The following is a 23,091-nucleotide window of genomic DNA, read 5'->3' as shown; positions in this document are numbered from 1 at the left end:
CCGTGCAGCCTCAGCTTCGGACCGCTGCCGCGCGGCCTCCACACAACTCGCTAGCCCCGCCCACGAGGCGTCCAACGTGCCACCACCGTGGCCACGGCTGTTGCAGCCTCCACCTCCTCTTCGTTGCTCGCACCGGCTGTCACACCACTATGGCCGCAGCCGCTACAGCCATCGCCTCCTTCTCGCTCCTCGCGCCAGCCGAGCCCAGCGTGTTGCAGCTCCCCTCCTTGCGTGCTGTCGCTGCGCGCCCATGTGGCTGCTCCTCGCGTACCGCCCCGTAGCCGCCGCCATCGCCGACCCGCAGGGGCCATGTCAAGGAGGGGTTGAGACCGACCACGAGAACGAAGGGGTGAGGGAGGCCGCGGCCCCGTAGATCCGGCCACGGGGCACCGCATCCGGTCTCCAGAACGCCAGATCCGCCGCCCTAATCCTGGCACCGGGCGATGTTGTGGATCCGCCCCGGGCCACTGTTGCCGCCTCCATGCCAGTGCCAGCGAGGGAGAAGCCCCGCTACCACCATCCTAGCAAGCACACGGGCTTCCGATGCCCCGCTCCAGTGGCGGCGAGGTGGAGAGGAAGCCGGGAGGGGGGTTGATGGAGGTGGAGGAAGGAGTGCCGCCCGAGTCACCTCACAGGGGAGACGACGCGGGGGCCGGGGTCTTGCAATTATGGTCGCATGGACTGCTTTATGGGTAGCCTATACAATGTTCATCTAGTTGAAAGGAGTGTTTTAATCTCTATAGATTGTTTTTTCCTCACATTGTGGTCGCCCTTGCACCAGTCAAATGTGTTATTTAGCTCCAAAGTTCATAAAATACTCCTATGGGCTATGGTTGTTTATATGGCATGTCAGTGTGGAGATCTCATATTAACAATATAAGGAAAAATGATCCCAATAGACCACCATTTGTGATTTTAATGATTGAGTGATAACATAGTTATTTGAACCAGTATATTTATCAAGTGAAGTTTTGTAGGTATTATAGGTCCCAAGGATCCAAATCAAACAATCTTATTTATAGTAAAAGTTCATAAGAGAAATTAGGATATCCATGTATCTATACGGATGAGTGGACGTGCGTGTAAGCCTCGTCTACAGTATGTTTAGAAGGGGAAAAACATATTCCTTGTCATACTAATGACTCCATCTTCACAGTTCACACCATGCTCTTACAGATCTTATAGCTTAATTAAACAATGTATTAGCTAAGAGGTATCCCTCGATGGAAGATGCGACCATGACCATGTTACAAAGTTTTGGACGCTGATCCTTGTCACGTGTAGATGCCACGGAGCTCAAGCGCGGCTATAAAACAAGAACTGTCCCTTGGCCTATGGAGTGAACTCGCAAGCTAAGGCCAAGGAAACGTAAATCGCTAGCCGTGTGCCCGTGTACCAGGATCGAGCCAGAACCATGGTGCATCAGGCTCAGGGGCAGATGGTGCAGGAGGTGGCCGCCGGCAGCCTCCCCGCGCCGCCGAGCCGGTACGTGCTGAGGGAGGAGGACCGCCCAACCGGCGGCGTCGCGGCGCCCGAGCTGGCCTTCCCCACCGTGGACCTGCAACGCCTGGCCGAGCCCAGCGACGTCGAGGAGGCCGGCAAGCTCCGGTCGGCGCTCGAGTCCTGGGGCCTCTTCGCGGTACGCATGTTTATTTGCCACTGTCATGTTGGCTCAGACAAGGCTTAATTTCTACGTGGCAGTTCACCATGGATAGTATTGGACAACCTTTAATCGGTAGGTGACCGGCCACGGCATGCCGGAGTCGCTCCTCGAGGGCGTCCGCCACGCGGGGATGGAGTTCTTCCACCTGCCGCCGGAGGAGAAGCTGAGGCACGCCAACCGGACGGAGGACGGCGAGTTCCAGCCGGAGGGGTACGGCATCGACCGCGTGGACACCGACGAGCAGGTCCTGGACTGGTGCGACCGGCTGTACCTCACGGTGCAGCCGGAGGAGGAGCGGCGGGCGCAGTTCTGGCCAGCCCGCCCGCCGTCGCTCGCGAGGCTCCTGCACGAGTACGCCCTGGGCAGCGAGCGGGTGGCCAGGCGCGTGCTCGGGGCCATGGCGCGGGCGCTGGGCCTCGGCGAGGGGTACTTCCTCGGCCGCGTCGGCGACAAGGTCGCCTCGTACGCGCGGTTCACCTTCTACCCGCCGTGCCCGCGCCCGGACCTCGTGCACGGGCTGAAGCCCCACACGGACAACTCCGTCGTCACCGTGCTCCTCCTCGACCCCGACGTCGGCGGGCTCCAGGTGCTCAAGGACGGGCGGTGGGTGGACGTCCCCGTGCTCGGCCGCGGCGAGCTGCTCGTCGTCGTGGGGGACGAGATGGAGATCATGAGCAACGCGGCGTTCCGGGCGCCGACGCACCGCGTGGTGGCGAGGGCCGGCAGGGAGAGGATGACGCTGGCGCTGTTCTACCAGCCGGAGCCGCACAGGGACCTGGTGCCCGCCGAGGAGCTGGTCGGCGAGGGCCGGCCGGCGCGGTACAAGAAGCTCGGGGCCAAGACCTTCGCCGACGGGTTCTGGGACGCGTTCGCGCTCGGCGAGCGCACCATTGACTTCCTCAAGGTCAAGGTCGAGCAGGAGCCGCAGGAACTGAAGGCGGCCTAATCACCCCAGCTCTAGCTTCTTGATCGAGCCCGTGTCAGTGTCGCCTGCCACGAACACCGTATCCACGTTGTACACTTCCCCTGTGTCAGTGTCGATCAGTACACGATAGTAAGTTTGTTCACGGAATAATCTGGATCGACGTGATGGAAATAATAAAGTCGGTGTTGATGCGCAAGTGTCAGGTCTTTTCCCAATGGTTCGAGGCGAAATGGTGCGGGTTCCCCTAGCCGCCGAACGCGCCGCGCCGCGAGTTTTGGCGACGGCAACGTGGCGTCGCGATCGCGACGGACGAATACGGCCGCCGCCGCCGCCGCCATATGGGACCGCGAGGTCGATCGATCGCCGGCGGCTGCTGCAACCGGTCAGGACACGGCAGGTGGCCGCAGGAAGGCGCTCCGTGGAGCGGGAGCATGAGTTGGCTCCATCATTTCTGACGTGCGCCGAAACTGAACTTGACGTCGAGACCCGCCGGATCCGTGTGGCTCCGCGCCGCCGCCGCGCATGACGCACGGAGACTCGCCGTGCACGCCCAGCCCCGCCGGCCGCCCTTCTCTGGTGGTCCAGCTCCGGCGACCGTATCCGATCAGGCTGAGGCCGGACGGCAACGGCACACGCGACGTGGCTGTCAACGCAGCCCGCACGTAGGACTAGAGGACGAAGAACGCGCGGATCGGACTTCTACGGCGTCTTGATCTGTCCCACGCGAACACGGCCATGCCCTGGCGCGATAATTATTCAGACTACTCGCCAAAAGCGACGATCACATTGGAATTGGATCACTGACCCAGCTAGCTAGCAACACCTTACCACTGATCGAGCTAGCTAGCTATAGGTTTGTTGATCGGGTCGGAGTGACGAGAAGATAGTTCCACTGTTCTACGGCGCCACTCAGCTAGCTGCTCGCAACTCGCAAAACCAGCACGCATGGGAAGGGCAGGGAAGGAAGCTCGGCCGGTGCCGCTTCTGCCGGTGCAGGAGCTCGCCGGCCGCCAGCAGGGCGCCGGCGACGACGTGCCGGCCCGGTACGTGGCGCGAGCGAACGACGCCGAGGCCGCGGCGGCGGCCGCGCCGGTCCCCGTCATCGACCTCGGCCGCCTGTGCCAGCAGCCGCGCGGCGAGAGCGCCGCCGACGAGGCCGCTAGGCTCCGGATGGCGCTCGAGTCCTGGGGCCTCTTCCTGGTACATGCGCACATCCATGCGCCTTGCTTGCGAGTTGAGTGATCTTTTGTGTGATCGATTCGATTCGTTTCCAGGTCACCAACCACTGCACGGCATCGAGGCCCCTCTCATGGACACCGTGATGGAGGCGTCGAGGGAGTTCTTCCGGCAGCCGCTGGAGGAGAAGCAGAGGTACACGAACATGGTCGACGGCGAGCACTTCCAGCTCGAGGGGTACGGGAACGACCGGGTGGCATCCGAGGGCCAGGTCCTGGACTGGTGCGACCGCCTCTACCTCAAGGTGGAGCCTCCAGACGAGAAGAACCTTGCGCTATGGCCCACGCGTCTCAGGTGATCTTCATGCAGATGCTACTGATGTTGCAAAACTTTTTACAGGCCTTTTAATCAGTCAAAGTATTTAACTAGTTCGTCCCTAAAACTCACAAGGCCACAAGTAAATTGGTTTTAAGACCAGCCCAATGTAACCTTTCCAGAAGAGCTTTTACATGTCCAAAAATATTCGGATTTCAGACTACTAGCAGCCACATGTTCGCCTTTCTACGCAGGGATGTGCTCCACGAGTTCACCGCAAAATGAACGAGACTGAAGGATCGCCTCCTCCCGGAAATGGCGAAGCTGCTGGAGCTTGACGACGACTACTTCGGTGACCAGTTCGGTGCCAAGGCTGACACCTACGCCAGATTCAGCTACTACCCTCCGTGCCCGAGGCCGGAGTTCGTGTTCAGCCTCAAGCCTCACTCCGACGGCAGCTTCATTACTCTTCTCATGGTAGACAGCAGCATTGGGGGACTTCAGGTTCTCAGAGACGGAGTCTGGTATGGTGTGCCGACCAAGCTTCACACCCTGCTCATCAACCTAGGAGACCAAATGGAGGTAATGAGCTATCAGTAGCAGAATGTACCTTCAGAATCATCTTTTCATGATTGGGAAAAGGAGAAATTAAATAGCATGTTTTATAATGTTTATTGTGAATAAAAGATAGACAATTTTTTATGATGTCCTTGTTTCCTTGAACTATGCATTTTTTTATTTGCACACAGATAATGAGCAATGGGATCTTCAAGAGCCCAGTGCATAGGGTTGTGACGAATGCAGAGAAGGAGCGGCTGTCAGTGGCTCTGTTTTACTCTGTAGATCCTGAAAGAGAAATCCAGCCCGCGGGTAAACTGGTAGATGAGAACCATCCAGCACTTTACAAGAAGGTGAAAATCAAAGAGTATATTGCTGGGATCTATGAACACTTCTCACAAGGAAAAATGGTTATCGAGACTGCAAAGATATAGATATGGTATAAAAGTAAATAAGGACTGGACTGGAAACTTGCAATATGTCAAATGGTGTTGAATAGTTTTTTGTTAGAAAATAAGGTGTATTTAAGCCGTTGTGGCTGGCTTGCCTCATCAGTATGTGTTCTTTTTAAAAGATACAAGTGAAGTGCGTGAGAATTAGACAGAACATGGCATTCTTCTAAGGTGACATACCAGCCATCTCTTTCACTCTTTGGTCTTTGCCTTTGACATCGGAACAATATCCTTAGGGCATGTACAGCCCGTTGATTTAGGCGTCTCTACAGCCGTCTTCAAGGTCTCTTTTGCAAAAATTCCTGGCACCGAGCTCTTGACGGAGAGACGGGCTCTGGCTCGCGCGTCGAGGCAAGAAACGGAGGAAAGACTCTAAGCTGTACACCGTTGCCCGGCTCTTCCCGATCCCGTGCGGAAGGCGGGAGTTTCCGCTCGATCCGGCCCCAAATCCCGCGCGCGCCCTTCTTTCTCGCGCTCCAAATCCCACGCGCGCCCTTCTTCCTCGCGCTCCAAATCCCACGCGCGCCCTTCTTCCTCGCGCTCCAAATCCCGCGGGCGAACGGGGAGCCCGGGCGGCGCGGCGAAGAGGAGGGCGGCCGGCCCTAGCGCACCGACGGAGCTGCGGCGCGCGGATACGGTGGCTCAGCTCGCTCGCGGCGGCGCGCGGAGGCTCGTGGAGGAGCGCGCGTCTTCCTCACCGGAGATCCAGTGCTCGCCGGAGACGCCGCCGAGCCTGCTGCCGTCGAGATCCAGTGCTCGCCGGAGACGCCGCCCAGATGCATCGGAGGAGAGGTGCCGCGGCAGACACCGGGTTGCGCCGCCCGAGCTCCGCTGCCGCCGGTCGCGGGTGGGTGCCCCCATCCACTGCGGCCATCCCTTCCACAGCGGCTGCCTCGTCTGCCGCCGGTCGCCCTCCTCGGCGGGTGGATGCCCCGTCACCCGCGGCAGCCCCGTCCACTGCGGCCGCCCTGTTCGTCGGCCAGAACTCATCTCCGGCCGGCACCCCGTCACCCGGCGCACGGTTCTGCTCCAGCACCGGCAGCTTCCATGGGTCGTCCACTGCAGCCACTGCAGCTACGGCCTTCGGTCCTACTTCAACCTCCTTCGGTGATCTGCTGCAAAGGTATCCAAGAAATTTGGGTTGTATAATATAAAGCATGTCCTCTAGATAGAAACAAGTACCTTCTCCAGATGCTATTAGAGAGAGTGCATGTGCAGGTGATAAAACAACCTCTTCTTTAATCCCTTCCACATAGGTTCCCTAAATGATTAGATCAACAGAACAAATAAGGGTATGATAATTTATCAGCTAAGAAGGAAAGGCTTGTTTCACACTAATGGACAAGAGTATCTTTCTCAAAAAGGATAAGAAAAAGGACCCAGCCCATAGACAAAATAAACCAAGAGCAGATAAGTAATGAATATGGAGTGCTGAATCAGTACATTTCAACACATTTTGACCACTTTGAACTGGCCTAGTATGTTTCATTACTTGTATGCAGTTCAAGTTGAATAACAACATCAGAATCATTTCGTATAAATTGCATCGTAATCAGGACTAGCATGGGAATTTGATCAAGTCATAATATATGTATATGAGTAGGAAATAAACTGGCATCAAAGATCCAATATGGAGATGAAATAGTAATTGGTCTTGGCATTGCTACGCAGCAGCAAGCAAATGTCATATGCTGTCCTGTTTTAGTCAAACAGTCGATAGAAAAATGAGGAAATTACATCTTGAATAATGCTGAATACATCCTTCACGGCCAATGGAATGATTCCAGGTGACTAATGGTGTCCATGCAACAATAATGCAAATGTACCATGAAGAGTAGTAAATTCTTCCTGCCCAAATTTGTAGCTTGTGAAAAATGAAATTGAGTTTCTTTAGCTTGGTATCATAAGAAGAGGATGATGAGCAATATTTATACTAATCAATAAAGAACTGCCTTGTGCTGAACAAGCAGGTACAGCAGACCATTGCTAGAGGCATTAAAAATAGTAGATACACAGGCATAACACGAGAGCAGAAACTTACATGCATGGTGTGAGTTTTCCCACTGCTAGTTACACCATATGCAAAGACAGTGCCTGAAAGGAACGGAGAAATTTTAGGAACCTGAATTAATATCTATCTCCATTAGGGTTCAGTTGTCTTTTAGGTCACTGCTACAGTCTCTAACACACATATTTGACAATTAGTACTCTTTCTAAGTATATGTTTAACAGTTATGTACTTTCTAAGTATATGTTTAAAAGTAATATCTATCTCCATGTAATGAAGTTATGTACTTTTAAAAGTTGTTTAACAGTAATATCTATCTCTATGTAATGAAGTTATGTACTTTTAAAAGTTGTAACTGCACCAGCAACCAGCATGTTTGTTCAGTTGAGATTGGGTTTTTATTTAAGTAGTTGTATACTTTTGCAACTCCGAAGGATTCATGAGTTACATGATGGGTCAGCCACAAAACGTACCTGAAAATGCTCATTTTGTTGGACATGTTGGACATACACACAGCAGCCCTATTGACATTGAGGGCGAAGAGGGTGATGATGAAGATGGGGATGGAGTTAGGACCGTGTCACGTCTAATTTGGAAGCAAGAAGAAGATGAGAGAGTGGTAAGCATGCAATCTAGTGTTTTAAATCAATAGTACATGTTTTTTCTACAATTCTGAATGGCACTCTCTTTGTAGATGAGTGTTTGGCTAAAACACTCAATTGACTCAATCAAGGGAAACAACAAAAAGGATGAACAGTACTGGTCAGATGTGGCAGAAGAATACAACCTAACTACGCCAAAGAATAGACATAGGACAAAAAAACAGGTTAAGGAGAGGTGGCACAAGATAAACAAGTGGGCAAATATGTTCAATGATTGCTATCTGAAGGTTAGGAGGATCTATACTAGTGGTTATTATGAAGATATGTGGTTAGAGAAAGCACACAAGATGTATGTGGAAGATAGTCAGGGATCACATTTTGTTTTAATGAATGTGTGGAACATGGTTCGTAATCAGGCCAAATGGATTTGTTACAACAGTCCTGTTAAGGATACGGAGACGGGTAACATTGTAGAGGGAGGTGGAGTTGAAGATTTTGATCTCCCTAGGCCGATGGGACAGAAGAAGGCTAAAAAGGCTGCAGCTGCAAACAAGGGCAAATCAAAAGAGAGTGCTATAGATGTTGATGAGCTTGATAGATTTGAGAAGGTTCAAAATGGTGTCCATGCAAAACGGTTGAAGCTTCTTGGAATGCAAGAAAAGTTAAATAATGACAAGATGGAGGTATCAAAAATTGGTCTAGAAAGAGCCAAGGAAGAGAAAGCTGCAAAATTGATCGAAAAGGAAACTAAGATGATGGAAACTTACTCTAGGCTCCTCACACAAGATACTTCGGGAATGTCGGATGATATGAAAGCCGAGCATGTCATAGCTATTAGATGTTTGAGGATGAAGTTGTTCCCAGGCTCATCTTGAATTTTTGTAATCTGACTTGGATATTTCTTTGCCTGCAAACGATATGCTTCTGATTGTCTTTTTCGCTACTCATTTCAATACTGTGATGATGTTAAATCTGGTTGCTGTCTCTTGCTATCAGGCAAACTCTGAGGTGTCTGCTAGTGTGCCTGCTAGTGTGCCTGCTAGTGTGCCTGTATGTGTGCCTGTACGTGTGCCTGCTAGTGTGAATGTACGTGTGCCTGCTAGTGTGCCTGCTAGTGTGAATGTGCGTGTGAAAGTGTGATAGCAGTAGTGGTACTATTATTTAAATGGATCAAAGGTTGCACTTTTCCTCATCCGCACCACTTCTCAAACATGAGTGAAAATTCAGAACCTTCTGATATGGAGGTTGACATGGAGGGTAGGCTTGATGATCCAGAAGACATGGAGATTGATGTGCTCACAGAAGATGACATCATCGCTGAAGACCAGTTCATGGACAACTACCTCAATCGGATTGGAGAAAACATCTTAGCGAAACAACAAGAACAACCAAAAAAGCGAGCATTCTACGGTAGAAGGTACATTCCAAGACCCCGTCAAGCTGCACATGAGGATCTAGTTGCTTGCTATTTTGCTGAGAAACCCATCTACACTGATGAGATGTTCCGTCGAAGGTTTAGGATGAATCGTCCTTTATTTCTCCGAATTGTTGAAGCACTAGGAAAGTGGGATGATTATTTTACTACTAAGTACGATGCCATGGGAAGAGAGGGACTGTCACCCCTTCAAAAATGTACTGCTGCCATTCGTATGCTAGCGTATGGCACTCCGGCAGATGAACTTGATGAGAATCTGAAGATCGCACAAAGCACAGCACTTGAGACCCTTGGTAAATTTGCTGAAGGAGTTATTGCGGTTTTTGGAGAAGAGTACTTAAGGCCTCCAACTCAAGAAGAAGTGGAACATCTTCTACAAATTGGAGAATCTTGTGGCTTTCCTGGTATGCTTGGAAGCATAGATTGTATGCATTGGCAATGGAAGAATTGTCCGGTAGGGTGGAGAGGATCCTTTACTCGTGGAGATAAAGGAGTACCAACCATGATCCTAGAGGCGGTAGCATTGCAAGATCTAAGGATATAGCATGCTTTTTTTGGAACTGCGGGATCGAACAATGATATCAACGTGTTAAATAAGTCACCATTGTTCATTCAAAAATTGAGGGGGGAAGCTCCAAGAGTTCAATTCGATGTAAATGGAAATCGCTACTACACGGGATATTATCTTGCCGATGGAATATATCCCGAGTGGGCTACGATCATGAAAACAATACCAAGACCTCAAAATGAGAAGGATCAACATTTTGCCGCTCGTCAAGAAAGTGTAAGAAAGTGTGTGGAGTGTGCATTCGACGTCCTGCAATCCCGATTCAATATCATACATCGTCCGGCACGTTTGTGGAAGAGAAAAGACGTCGTAAACATAATGATATGTTGTATTATATTGCACAACATGATTATTGAAGATGAAAAAGAGGAGGCCAAAATCCATATCGATTTGAACACAAACCCGGGAGCATCCATCGCATTGCCACCCGAAGTGAGCACTCAAGTTAATCTATGCTTTGAGGACGTGCTACGAAGAAATTCAGAAATTCAAGACAACTCAAAGCATACCGCCCTCAAGAAGGATTTGGTGGAACATATATATGAGCGATATGGAAAAAAGTAATATTAATCTTATAATTTACTATATTGTATTCGGTTGAATATTATGGATTTTTATATATCTATATTGTATCCAATTAAGTACAAGATATTATTATTTATATATAATTGATATTATAAATTGAATGTTTACAACTTATTTTATGTGTACGGGTTCAAAACTAAATACGCATGAGTCTACAATATTCTCTCATGCACAAAGGATCCAACCACATTAATTTAGAGACAGCTTGTAGAGACCTTGGGCTGTACTTAGGTGTCTCTTATGCCTTGAAAACCGCATAAGGGGTCTCTTAGTGGAGAAGAGATTCGGCATATTGTTTGCAAGCACAGGAATTGAGTTAAAAGACAATTCAAATATCTCATAATCATGTACAATTAAGTCACTGTAAGATCTAGTACTCCATTAGTTTATCTATTTTCTAAACTATTTTTATGACATTTTCAAAGTATTTGTACGAATAGTGTGGTGTTAATCCTTTCAATTTATATTAGAAATATAATTTTTTGAAAGGACATTCGTAAATATTATTTCTGAAAGGAAAATGTTTTGAAATTATTGGGAATAGGAGCTTGGAACTGTGGTGGGATTGACAGTGACAGTTATTTCGAATTTCGAAGCGCACATGGGTCTCATTATGGGCCCAATGATGCAATCGTCGTCACCTCACGCGGATCGTTGCGGCGTACTGGTGTGGATCACTTCGGATGGAACGCGCTCGCCTCGGCCCAGCAAGGAAGAACAAGGCCGAATTGATAGCAAACCCTAGACAATCTAGAGAACAAAAAAGGTTCTCTTCAACTAATCTGTATTTCCTTCTTAGATAATAAAATCGTCTGCCTAAACTTCTCGAACTTGCGATACCAAACACATCGTCTCCGTACCCGGTTTCTCTTAGTGGTTTTTATTTTTTATTTTTTATTTATTTTGGCTGAATCTTTAGAAAATTTGAAAAATCATAATAAATCACAAACAAATAATAAAATAGAAAATCCAATTTTGTTGGACTTCACATGAGTAGATTTAAACAGTGAACATACGATATGATATAATTTATTAAAAAATTTGTTGTACTTTTAGATATATACTTTTCTATAATTAATTCCTATCTACGGTTTACGAGGTCCAATTATGGTGAAATTTTTATAGTGGATTAACCATTATGATCCAATGAGTATGAATTTTTTTACTACATCTTACGCATATAATGATTAGACCACCATAAAAATTTCACCATAATTGTACCACAGAACTGTAGACATGAATTAATTACAGAAAAATATATATAAAAAAATACAATAAAATTTAAATTATATTATATCATATAGCCAAAATAAACATAAAAAAGAATCCACTGAAAGAAACCGGCTAGGGAGATCATATATCTGATGTCGCACGTCTAAAAAATTCAAATGGATGGTTTCATTTTCTAGGAAAGAAACGTGGATTTGTCCCAAATTTAGGGAGACAAGAATGCTAATCTCAGCTTGGGCCTGGCCAATTATGCGCTTCGCTGGCCCATCCACGGCGAGTCCTCACCCCTCCTTGCTTCTCCCCACCGCCGCCGCCTTCTCGGTCTCTCGACTTGCCGCCGACGGCGCTGGGATTCCTACGCGCCGGTGGTGGCGGGATCGAAATTCTGGTGATTGAATCCAGGTCCAGTAATCACCGTGACAAGAGGCGCACCGATCGTTGATCCCGAAAAGTAGCAGCCTGGCAAGCTCGTCGTGCGGGGCATCGCCTTCCGTCGCCCCTGCCGCGGGCCGCCTAACAGTTCCGCTCGTGTCTGATTTCGGTTAACCTTATTCCCCTTTTGCGTGCAACTGTGATGCAGATAAGGTGCATGCAGAGAAGCAAATGCGTGACTCGCACAATTGCAGCAAGCAACAGATCAACCACTGACCGATAGGTCAGCTCTCATTTCTTCGTTTCGTTCCGTTGTCTCAATTGGTCTGTTAACCATGACTAGTTTGTCTGGATTTGTACAAAATTGCTTCAAATTTCTGGGTTCTGGAAATTTGGAGACTATATAGTCGGATAATGATGTTTTGGTTGTTAAGGACATCGCTATCGGATTTGATCAAATCGCTCCAAATTAGCATCATGTTCTTATTGAATTACCTTTTTTCTAAGGAGAAAATCGAAGGACCTCTCTCTATCATTTTGCTGGAGACAAAACGAGGAACTAAAAATTTGTACTGTTTTCACCATTTAATGACCATTGGACTGAAAAAAAATTAGCAAAGGAAAAGGAAAAATGAAGTAGTACCTCTCAGTCATACTGGTACGTTAATTATCAGGATGATATTCCTCAGAGAAAAAATCTCAATTTGCTCAACATGCTTATTCCCAGTCAACTAAACGAGAGAATAAAGAAACGTGTATTCTTATAGTGTTGTCGTTTTTCCAGTTCTCATTACTAGATGGTTTAGTGCACAATTGTTTAAAGCTGAAACTTCCTGTTGACTAGAGATATTTCTCAAGTTGTGATCCAGATGAATTAGTAGAAAATATTTTATGTATCCTATTTTATATTTTTATGGATCAGATGGTGACAGCAATGCCTATATGTGGTTGGTGGCCGGTCTATTCTTGACTATATGAAGCTAATGTATTTTATGAACAAAACAATTCTTAGCTGGAACTGTGCTTTCCAGAAGTCCAATTTGCCAAGTGACAGTGGACCTTCAGGCCCCTTGTAACCCAGTGAAATCTAGCAATAAACTCGAGGAAAACATTCCACAAGAGCACTAATGGCGGATGAATCATGGAGGATTCCTATGTTAGTGCAAGAACTGGCTGCCAAGGTGCAGCAGCCACCAAGCAGGTACGTGCAGCCAGAGGAGTACCATCCCGTCAGCCTAGTGGTTGATGCTGAGAAGCCGGAGCCTATCCCTGTAATCGACCTCAGCCGGCTGTTGGCTGCTGATGGTGCTGATCATGAGGGAAGCAAGCTCCGGTTGGCCTTGCAGAGCTGGGGGCTCTTCCTGGTGATCCTCTGAGCTCTTGCTCTTGTTCTTCTTGCATGCTGCTAGTTTTATTGCGCCTTTTCTCATGCAAGAGATGATGAGTATGTTAGTTTGTATATACAGGTTGATAACCATGAAATAGAAACTTCTTTGATGGATGATTTGATCAGCGCATCAAGAGAGTTTTTCCATTTGCCACTCGAAGAGAAACAGAGGTGCAGTAACTTGATAGACGGCAAGCATTTCCAGGTGGAAGGATATGGAAATGACCCAGTGGCATCCAAGGATCAAACCCTGGACTGGTTGGACCGACTTCATCTCAGGGTAGAGCCAGAAGATGAGAGGAATCTTGTCCATTGGCCTGAACATCCCAATTCTTTCAGGTAAGTTTGTCTATTTTGTAAGAATAAGTTTATTTTACGTGTTATATCGTGAGTTGGAGCTATTTGCAGGGCTCTTTTACATGAGTACACATTGAACTGCAAGAGAATCAAAGATCGTATCCTTCGGGCAATGGCCAAGGCTCTAGGACTAAACGAAGATTACATTGTTTCCCAGTTTAGCAACAAGGCTCCCAGTTTTGCCAGATTCAACTACTACCCGCCCTGTCCAAGACCAGATCTTGTCTTTGGCGTCAAGCCCCACTCTGACAGCGGTGTTCTTACCATTCTTCTCATGGACAAAGATGTTGGTGGGCTGCAAGTTCTTAGAAACGGCATATGGCACAATGTTCCAGCTAGTCCTCACAGGTTGTTGATTAACGTAGGAGACTTCGCAGAGGTACTTGCAATTCCAAATTATCTGCATTTTTATATCTGTCGTGATGCATATTCTGGTTGGTGATCCTCTCTGATCTGATCCTTACGGACACAGATAATGAGTAATGGGATCTTCAAGAGCCCAGTCCACCGGGCTGTCACAAATGCGGGGAAAGAGAGGATCTCATTGGCTATGTTCCATGGGCTGGATCCTGAGAAAGAGATTGAGCCAGCGACAGCTCTGTTACATGAGAAGCAACCGGCACGGTACAGGAAAATTAAAGCCAAGGAGTACCTGGCCGGGTTCTATGAACACTTCTGTAGAGGAACAAGATTTATCGATTCCGTGAAGATCTAAGGGAGGTAGCTTAGTTTCTAACGGAGTATAAATGGTGAATGAAGAATGTTTTCTTTGCCGTGTGATGTACATGATATGGATCACCAAATGAATGTGCTGAAGGTGATTTAAAGAACCCACCGCTGGGATTTTTATATAAAGCAATATGTTATGATTTACATTGGTTCGCGTTGATAAAATGCATGAAGCAAGGTACAGAATGTTTCTGGGGAGGCGATAAGGTCTGATGCCTGATAATTGAGGTTTGTTGGGCACTTGGTTACTGGATTACTGAGTTTGCACTTGGATCAAATGAACATGATTTGGGACCATTCAGAAAGATTGAACTGTTGAGTCTTGGAGTGCAAGTAAAACAGTTCAAGACACTGACATGCACATCTCGTCGTCGCCCCCTCGCCCATCGTGTCGACGAATTGGCGCTCGGGCAAGCCCTCCTGATGCTTCTCTTCAAGCGGGAGATGGTAGAATTGCGTCGTCACCTTCGTCATTTTGATCGGCAAGCAAACCTGGCTCGATCCCTTTAACTTTTTGTTTAAAGTGAAACTTGTTTAACTCTGATCGATTTTCCGTATTAGTAATCCAATGCAAAATAGTTCCACTTATGTACTAGATATTTTTGTAGGGCCCTTCCACAAGAGCACATGCTCAACTGCGAGAATCAAAGTTCGTCGCATCCTTCGCGCAAGGGACAAGAGTCCCGGGCTTAGCGATGAAGATTACTTTCCTGGCTCAACTTGATCATCATCAGCAAGAGGGCTCCCGCTTTTCAATCACTGCCCACACCGTCCAAAACTAGATCTCGTCTTCGGCGTCAAGCCTCGCTCGATCTGACAGTGGTGATCTTACCATCGTCCTCAAGCCTCAGCTTTTCAATCTCTCTTGATGCATGGTTCAGTTGGTTGCTACTTAAAGAGATGCACAATAGGCAAAGCGTCCTTGAGTTCTGTTTAGATTGCAAATCTTTATAATTTTTGGAATTTTTTGCTACTGTAGCGTTTTCGTTTGTATTTGACAAATTTTATCTAATCATGAACTAATTAGGCTTAAAAGATTCGTCTCGTGATGTACAATTAAACTGTGCAATTAGTTATTTTTTTATATACATTTACTGCTCCATTCATGTGTCCCAAAATTGATGTGATGGAGAGAGAGTGTAAAAAGTTGGAAGTTGGAAGGATCTAAACAAGCCCTTTCCTTTTGAACTATATATATGCAGCAGATCCTGAGTGCTTTACCTGATGCACGGTAACCCAGTTCCCTATACCCACGAGGGCGCTAGGTACGGACGAAGCAAGGGGGATGCCAGACCTGGGCATCGCCATCACAGGGCCAGACGGCGGCCTATTTAACGAGCAGCCATGCACAGCGTGTTAGATGCATTATCCCGACTCGGAGCGCCGATGGCCTAGGACGAGGAGGCATGGAGGATGCCAACGCTGGTGCAGGAGCTGGCCGCCGCCGGGCTGGACCAGCTGCCGAGCCGGTACGTGCGGCCCGAGCGCGAGCGTCGTCCGGGCCTTGCCGGCGGAACGCTCGTCGGCAACGCAGCGGACATGCCGGAGCCTATGCCCGTGATCGACCTGCGCCGGCTGCTGTCGTGCGCGGCCGAGGGCGCCCAAGAGGCCGGCAACCTGCGGTCGGCGCTTCAGAGTTGGGGGATGTTCCTGGTAAGCTAGCTTATTATAGCTAGTAAAAGTTTTACTAACGAAAACACAAGAGCGCGGCGCGGCGCGTTCCTTGCGCTGCAAAGCTTATCGTAACGAAACCAAACAAACCTTGTTTAGACGGAGGGAGTAATCAACATCAATTAGCATCTTTAATCTATTTATCTCAGGTTGAAACCATGGCATAGAGACGTCTTTGATGGACGATGTGATGAACGCATCCAGAGAATTCTTTACCTGCCACTCGAGGAGAAGCAGAAATGCAGCAACCTGGTAGACGGCAAGCGTTTCCAGGTGGAAGGCTATGGAAATGACCAGGTGAAAGCCCAGGATCAGATCCTGGACTGGTCTGATCGACTCAATCTCAAGGTCGAACCGCAAGACGAGAGAAACCTCGCCAGTTGGCCCAGACATCCAGAACATTTCATGTCAGTTTGCAACCTTTTGAAACAGAGATTTTCCTTTTGCTTCTTTGGTTCTGAATTTGAGTACGTTTGAATTACAAACTAAACAGTCGAATTTGAGCCTTTCTCCAGGGATGTTCTACTCGAGTACACGTCGAAAAGCAAGAAAATAAAATGCATCGTCCTTCGGGCGATGGCCAGGCTTCTGGAGCTTGACGACGATTACTTCCTCAACCAGTTCAGCAACAGGCCTGTAATTGTCAGGATCGACCACTACCTTCCCTGTCCGAGACCCGACCTCGTGCTCGGCTTCAAGCCTCACTCGGATGACGGCGTCCTCGCAACTCTTCTCGTCGACAGTGATCTCTGTGCGCTGCAAGTTCTTAGAGATGGCATGTGGTACAACGTTCCAACCAAGCCCCATGCCTTGCTGATCAATGTAGGAGACTTCATGGAGGTATCCAAGATTTTCTTTTCTTTTCTTTTTCCCTGAGAGTTCAAGAAGGCCCAGTCGTATGATTGTTGAATTCACTGACATTCTTTTTCCCTGACGAAGGTAATGAGCAGTGGGATGTTCAGGAGCCCAGTGCACAGGGTTGTGGCAAGTGCTGCCAAAGAGAGGATCTCACTAGCCATGTTCTATGGCCTTGACCCCGAACACGAGATCAAGCCAGCGGCTGGTCTGTTACGTGACGATCAGCCGGCCTTGTACAAGGAAGTGAAAACCAAGGACTACATGGCTGGGTTCTATCAACACTTTGCCCGAGGCACCAGAGTGATCGAGTCTATGAAGATCTAAGCGAGATATGCTGATGTCCTCGATCGTTTCGTTGTGACAGGGGCCGAGTCAGTTTTTCGCTTCCTATGAGTGTCATTTTAGCTTCAGAATTGGTTTCTAGTAGTATGCTTATCTGTGGACGTGTGGTGTTTGCTTATTACAGTTCTTTTTTTTTACGTTGCTTACTACTGTACTGGTATGTGTAATAATGTGGACTGTTTTAATCCTGATGGGAAGGATGAAGACGGAACCGTTTTCGTAATCTGGAAAAAGGGCCCCACTCGGGTTGATGAGGAAACAAGAATCACGCCGTGTGGGCTAGTTTCTTCCATTGGGCCCTTTTGTCACCAATTTGGGCCTTTCGGCTATTCCATATATGGGCCCAGCGTAACTGATAATAAGCCCAAAATAAAGAAGACAAAGGCGCTGAATGGACAGAACACACATGAGTAAATTAGTTCCTTGGTCTAATAAAAGTTCGGCTTAATTTTTTAGCCTCTTTTCAATTGAACTCGCTTTGCTTATTTGGCCTAAAAATAAATTTTATTTTGGTTCTCGGTCCTTTTGGATCTTCTGTTAGTTTGACAAGCTAATGGTGTAAAAGTAACGTGAAATGACTCTTTTACTCCTTGCGCCAAATAAAACACTACAGCAGCGTACAGTAAAGTCATACAAGAATTTTAGGCTGCCTATTACTAATAATAAAAATAATAGAATTTTTTCTACCAAAATAAGTTATAATTTTTTCTTGACGATAATAGGTAACCTAAAATGCTTGTATGACTTTATTGTATGCCTTTGTAGTGTTTCATTTGGTGATAGGGGTAAATGAATTATTTCGTATTACTTTTAACATCATTAGCTTGTCAAACTATCAGAAGGGTCAAGAACCAAAATAAAATTCGTTTTTAGACTAAATAAGCAAGTTCAATCGAAAAAGAGCCAAGAAACTAAGCAGCACTTTTGTTAGGGTCAAGGAACTAATTTACTCAGCACACAATACTACTATAGTTATACAAACCGCATGCGTGTAATGTATGTAGTTCTTCACATATTTATTTATTTATTTATTTATTTTGCACGGGTACTGTCGTAGCATATTTGACCCAAAAATGCATCACCTTCACCCTGGATCTTTAGCGACTCGATAACTCTTTCCCTCTTGGAGAAGTACTCATAGTGAGCCGCCACGAAATCCCTGCACTTGATCCTCCTGTACCTTGCCGGCTGCTGCTTCTCACCCAACAGCTCTGCTATCGGCTCGATCTCCTTCTCGAGGTCCGCGGAGTAGAACATGGCCAGCGACATCCTCTCCTTCTCCGAGTTCGTCACCACCCTGTGCACCGGCCCCCTGAAGATCCCGTTCGACATTATCTGCATCCATCGATGATCGATCGATCACAACAGCAGCCAGCACAAACAATCAGGATTCAAGAACGGCTCCAATCTGTCTGCACATGTGTATCACTGCAAACATCGATCGCAGAGGTTCAGAGATGGCTGCGCGCTACCTCCAAGGAGACGCCGACGTTGATGAGCAAGGCGCGGTTACGAGCAGCTGGGACGCCGTACCAGGTGCCGTCCCGGAGGACCTGCAGGCCGGCGACGTGCTCGTCCATAAGGAGCAGCGTGAGGACGCAGATGTCGGAGTGCGGCCGGATGCCGAGCACGAGGTCGGGCCGCGGGCAGGCGGGGTAGTAGTTGAACCGGGCGTACGTGGAGCCCTTGTCGCCGAACTGGTCCAGGATGCGGTCGTCGTCGTCGAGCTCCAGGAGCCTGGCCATCGCCCGGAGGATCCCGTCCTTCACTCGCTTGCAGCTCAGCGTGTACTCGTGCAGCAGGCCCCTGCAAAAACACGCACAGCTCGATGACTCGATCTCCAGCAGCTCATCAGCTAAACCAAGCCCGGCTTCAGAGAAGCGATTTGGTTCAGGAATTGTTCGGCACCAGGAAAGTAATTTGGTTCTGAAATTCAGATGCATGCATGCTTGGCAGATTACCTGAAAGATTCAGGATGGCCGGGCCAGCGGTCGAGGTTCCTCTCGTCTTCAGGCTCAACACGAAGGTGCAATCGGTCGGACCAGTCGAGGATCTGATCCTGGGATTTCACCGGGTCGTTCCCGTAGCCTTCTAGCTGCCACTGCTTCCCTTCGATCAGGTTGCTGTACGCTTGCTTCTCCTCGAGCGGCTTGCGGAAAAACTCACGCGACGCGGCGATCAGAGCGTCCATCAGAGAGGCCTCGATCCCATGGTCAGTAGCCTGGAGAAAAAAGAAAAGTTTTCATGAAATAAAACTGCAAGATAGAAATCTTATTAATTGGAGATTCGTTTTGAAGCATCCACGTGAAGCCATCTAGAATTTTAAGTGGACACTCTAAACAAATAGATATTCTCATAAGGATCGTAAACATCCGACCATTAATCTGACAACTCTAATCATAATAGTTATTGAATATGTTATCTTTCCTAATAAATTACTCACATCTGCTATTATGAAAATAGAGTAAAGTAAACCCTAAACATGTATCTAAATTACACACCTCTACCTTTATAAAAAAATCTAAAATAACTCTCTAATCATCCTGTAAATTTTCCAACTATACTATTATAAAAATAATGCAAATAACCTCCTAAATTTGCAAATAAATTATCCAATTATATCATTATTAAAAGTTAAAGTAACCACTAAATCTAAATCTAAATTATATAATTATAACAAAATATTAAAGTGCACTAATATAAAATTCTACATTACTATTTCTATCATTATTAATATATTATTTATTTTATTATTTATATAAAAATACGTCACCATGTATTTATGTATGATGGAAGAGATAAGAATACCAATTCATAAATAAATGATTCAATTAAATATATATCAAACATACATGGAGGTTGATGCAAAATGAAATCTATTGCAATTAAATAATAATAAATATATATTTTAGAGTATATGTTAGAATATTTAACAGATGAAAGAGAGCGTGAAATAGATAATAATAATTATTAGTTTTAAATTTTTTATATTAATTCTAATTAGTCCGGACTGGAGCACGGGTTAACAAGCTAGTAGAGCTAAACTTAGTTGCAAGAGCCTCAAGAAAAGAGTGAAGCTAAAGGCTCACGAGGAAGAAGCCCCAGCTCTGCAGCGCCGAGCGCAGCTTGGCGGCTTCCTCGCCGGCGCCGTCGTCCGACGCCAGCAGCCGGCGGAGATCGATGGTCGGGACGGCCTCCGGCATCTCCGCCCCGGCCAGCTGGTCACTGAGGCGTTCCTCCTCCGGGAGCAAGTACCGGCTCGGTGGCTCCTGCACGTTGGCCGCCAGCTCTTGCACTGTGCTTGGCATCCTCCATGGTTCATCAGCCATTGTGTTTGTGTTCTTGGGGTTCATCAGCCATTGTGTTTGTGTCCTTGGGGTGCTTCTTCGCTTGGCCTGCTCTGTTCTGTGTCTCCTTGGTTCCTCTGCTCACTTTATAGGATGCCTGCCGCCTCTCTTGAGCCTCAGCCTCGTCATTTTGTAGTGTTGATTCTTGACTCCACACCTGTTGAGTCAATTCGCCTGCACATTTCGATCTGTCAGTGCTAGTGCTAGCAGCAAGTTGCCGTCGTCCTTGTCAGCATCGCAAGCATCAACAAAGATACCAGACACCAGGCACTAGCACTGACAATGTATAGAAAAACAAAAAGGAGAAACAACACATATGATTGGGAAATGAAGAGTTAATAATAGAAAAGAAAACCCAACAAAAGAAAAGGGAAAATGGTGGTCGATGCGCTCATGAAAAGAATGACTCTTTAGGAGTGGTCACCCGGTCGCTGAAAAATGTCGATGTGCTCTTCCGTTGTTCTACCTTTTTGTTTAGTGGTCGCCCGTTTCTACAAGTGATGTAACCAGGGTGAGATCAAACATTTTCTCTTTTTTTTCCTTAATCGTAGAACCATTTTTTTCCATGATGGAACATCAGAAGAAAAAGAAATATTAGGAAAAAAGAGTTGTTTCAAGGAGAATCAAAAGAATATGTTCCATCAAGTTAAAATATTGTTTCAAAAAATGTCCAGTTGGAGAGAAACATTATTCCACATAGATGGAATAAATTTTCCACCGGGAAAAAAGAATTTTTCAATATTTGTTTTTCCTTCCGTTTCAACGTACATATTTGCTAGTAGATATAGAGAATATATAGAAAACAGAACGGAATAGAGCATGACCGTTCTCAACCCTAATCTCTACTATATACCAATAACACTTGTAGATTTGTTGAACAATTTGGCTGCAAGCTCCCCCGGACAGCTGAGGCCGGACTTTTGTCCATAATCTAAAAAGCTTTGTTGAACAGGAGGATATTATTAGTATTGTGCCAGGCTTATTTCTGTCTTCTAGTGTTCATATTAAATTAAAATCGACGCCTATAAGCTAATCTATGTCATCTGGCATGGAAATTACTTCAAAACCACTCGGATAAAATGGCTTCTACCCTCATCATTACAGGGAGCATATATATTATATACAGTAGTGAGAATTCAGGGGGGTCACCTGAGTGTAGAGAGGTGAACTCTACAATTGAGCACAACCATTTTCAGAGACCAGCTCACCACTGAATCCGGCCCCGTTCCAAACAATAGCAAAACCACGCAGATGCTCCCTCTAAGGGAGGGGAAACAAACTTTATTTTTTCAATTACACAGTACGACTCAGATACTCACAACACACGCATACTCACTCTTATACATACACATACGCAAATCCTACCCTATAAGCATCTTCTGGCAAATTGTTAAGATTGATGAAATCACCACAGGTGTCTCGCTCTCGATGGGAAGGTCGCCTAGTATTGAAAGCATGACACCGTTAAAGAGTCAAACGTAGGACTAAAATGCTATTAAGGCTTCTGTACTGTAACCATTAGGCTACAGGTGCTTTTAGGCCGCCTCCAACGGCACCGACCACATCGCCAGCCTACGTGGAGCTGAGACACAATAAAAAAAGGAAAAACTTTTTCCCATGCTCCTAGGTTCCTACAGCTCCAGTAAACCTGCTCTCTGATTACTCCGGTAAGCGTGTCAAGCGCTAGCGCCGAAACAGCCGCTAGCGGCTAGCGTAGCAAGATTCGCAGGAAGTTTTGACGCCACATCAAACCAGACTGACGATATCGTCATCTGTTGGAGAAGGCCTCATCCATGTAAGACGGGCAAAATTTCTTTTATAGCCTGAATATCCAAAGGGTCACATTTTGGTTCTTGTAAGCATATTATGTCACACGCTGCTTTGCAGATTTTATCACGGATAGAACTCCACTTTTTTGTTAGAGTTTTGCCTCTCACGTTCTAGGACAGGACTTTCCAAGACTTATTATGGGTGATGTTATTCATATGGAAACCCAATGAAAGGCCACACTCCCACATACACATGCGGTACATGATATTATGTAGAGGTGAAAATGGGATATTGCAACATCAGGGCACACTGAAATAACATAAAGCTGGGTTCTAACATCATCACGAAACACCAAATAGAAGTTCAGGAAGCAGAGAATTATTAGAGTTTTGCAGCCATTAAGAAACAAAATAAGATGATGTTCCACCACAGAAGCTGGGGCTTAATCTTGACTTTCATTAATTTGGAGCATCATCCTGCTCTGGCTGCTTTGCCTTTCTGCACTTGGATGAATATTTTACCTTAACCTTGGAGGATGAAGTAACTTCAGTGCTATCCTTCTTAGTTGGTTTCTTGACAGCCCTTTTTGTTGTCTTCTTCTTGGCCAGTAGAGCCTCATCAAAAACCTCATATGCATTCATATTACAGAAGGTTGCGCCCATATTTTTGACAAGAGATGGAGATACAGTACTTGGAGGATTACCAGCAGAGCAAGCAAGACAGTTATTCGTAGAGAAGCTA

General features: G+C 46.8%; 3 protein-coding genes and 3 pseudogenes across 3 annotated transcripts; 5 read left to right on the top strand and 1 right to left on the bottom strand.

Annotated features, from left to right (window-relative positions):
* Positions 1-1,350: 1,350 nt before the first annotated feature.
* LOC112890728 (probable 2-oxoglutarate-dependent dioxygenase ANS) lies at positions 1,351-2,784 on the top strand. The gene is made up of 2 exons (XM_025957580.1): positions 1,351-1,639; positions 1,740-2,784. The coding sequence occupies exons 1-2, from the start codon at positions 1,415-1,417 to the stop codon at positions 2,607-2,609; spliced, it is 1,095 nt and encodes a 364-aa protein (XP_025813365.1). The 5' UTR covers positions 1,351-1,414; the 3' UTR covers positions 2,610-2,784.
* Positions 2,785-2,921: 137 nt separating this feature from the next.
* Positions 2,922-5,243, top strand: LOC112890729 (annotated as a pseudogene).
* Positions 5,244-9,171: 3,928 nt separating this feature from the next.
* On the top strand, positions 9,172-10,266 carry LOC112890609 (annotated as a pseudogene).
* A 2,609-nt stretch (positions 10,267-12,875) lies between these two features.
* Positions 12,876-14,954, top strand: LOC112889926 (protein SRG1-like). The gene is made up of 4 exons (XM_025956730.1): positions 12,876-13,253; positions 13,356-13,615; positions 13,685-14,012; positions 14,106-14,954. The coding sequence occupies exons 1-4, from the start codon at positions 13,017-13,019 to the stop codon at positions 14,346-14,348; spliced, it is 1,068 nt and encodes a 355-aa protein (XP_025812515.1). The 5' UTR covers positions 12,876-13,016; the 3' UTR covers positions 14,349-14,954.
* A 794-nt stretch (positions 14,955-15,748) lies between these two features.
* On the top strand, positions 15,749-17,215 carry LOC112889939 (annotated as a pseudogene).
* Positions 17,216-17,956: 741 nt separating this feature from the next.
* On the bottom strand, positions 17,957-20,612 carry LOC112889617 (codeine O-demethylase-like). Its single transcript, XM_025956342.1, has 4 exons — positions 20,323-20,612; positions 19,195-19,454; positions 18,706-19,039; positions 17,957-18,568 (listed from the first exon to the last, which is right to left on the bottom strand). Exons 1-4 carry the CDS (start codon positions 20,584-20,586, stop codon positions 18,266-18,268), a joined length of 1,161 nt encoding a protein of 386 aa, XP_025812127.1. The 5' UTR covers positions 20,587-20,612; the 3' UTR covers positions 17,957-18,265.
* Positions 20,613-23,091: the final 2,479 nt, after the last annotated feature.

Source organism: Panicum hallii, chromosome 4 (assembly GCF_002211085.1).
Source record: "Panicum hallii strain FIL2 chromosome 4, PHallii_v3.1, whole genome shotgun sequence".
In the NCBI taxonomy this organism is placed as follows: domain Eukaryota; kingdom Viridiplantae; phylum Streptophyta; class Magnoliopsida; order Poales; family Poaceae; genus Panicum; species Panicum hallii.
This window is presented reverse-complemented; position numbering and strand designations above follow the sequence as displayed.

What these genes read in the sequence shown, in the direction of transcription:
- LOC112890728 (XM_025957580.1), top strand. Translation starts at nt 1,415, where the DNA reads ATGGTGCATCAGGCTCAGGGGCAGATGGTGCAGGAGGTGGCCGCCGGC. An exon ending in AGTCCTGGGGCCTCTTCGCG is followed by an intron (nt 1,640 to 1,739) that starts GTACGCATGTTT and finishes TTTAATCGGTAG; the next exon opens with GTGACCGGCCACGGCATGCC.
- LOC112889617 (XM_025956342.1), bottom strand. Translation starts at nt 20,586, where the DNA reads ATGAACCCCAAGAACACAAACACAATGGCTGATGAACCATGGAGGATG. An exon ending in AGAGCTGGGGCTTCTTCCTC is followed by an intron (nt 19,455 to 20,322) that starts GTGAGCCTTTAG and finishes TTTTTTCTCCAG; the next exon opens with GCTACTGACCATGGGATCGA. An exon ending in GGCCATCCTGAATCTTTCAG is followed by an intron (nt 19,040 to 19,194) that starts GTAATCTGCCAA and finishes GTGTTTTTGCAG; the next exon opens with GGGCCTGCTGCACGAGTACA.
- LOC112889926 (XM_025956730.1), top strand. Translation starts at nt 13,017, where the DNA reads ATGGCGGATGAATCATGGAGGATTCCTATGTTAGTGCAAGAACTGGCT. An exon ending in AGAGCTGGGGGCTCTTCCTG is followed by an intron (nt 13,254 to 13,355) that starts GTGATCCTCTGA and finishes TTGTATATACAG; the next exon opens with GTTGATAACCATGAAATAGA. An exon ending in ACGTAGGAGACTTCGCAGAG is followed by an intron (nt 14,013 to 14,105) that starts GTACTTGCAATT and finishes TTACGGACACAG; the next exon opens with ATAATGAGTAATGGGATCTT.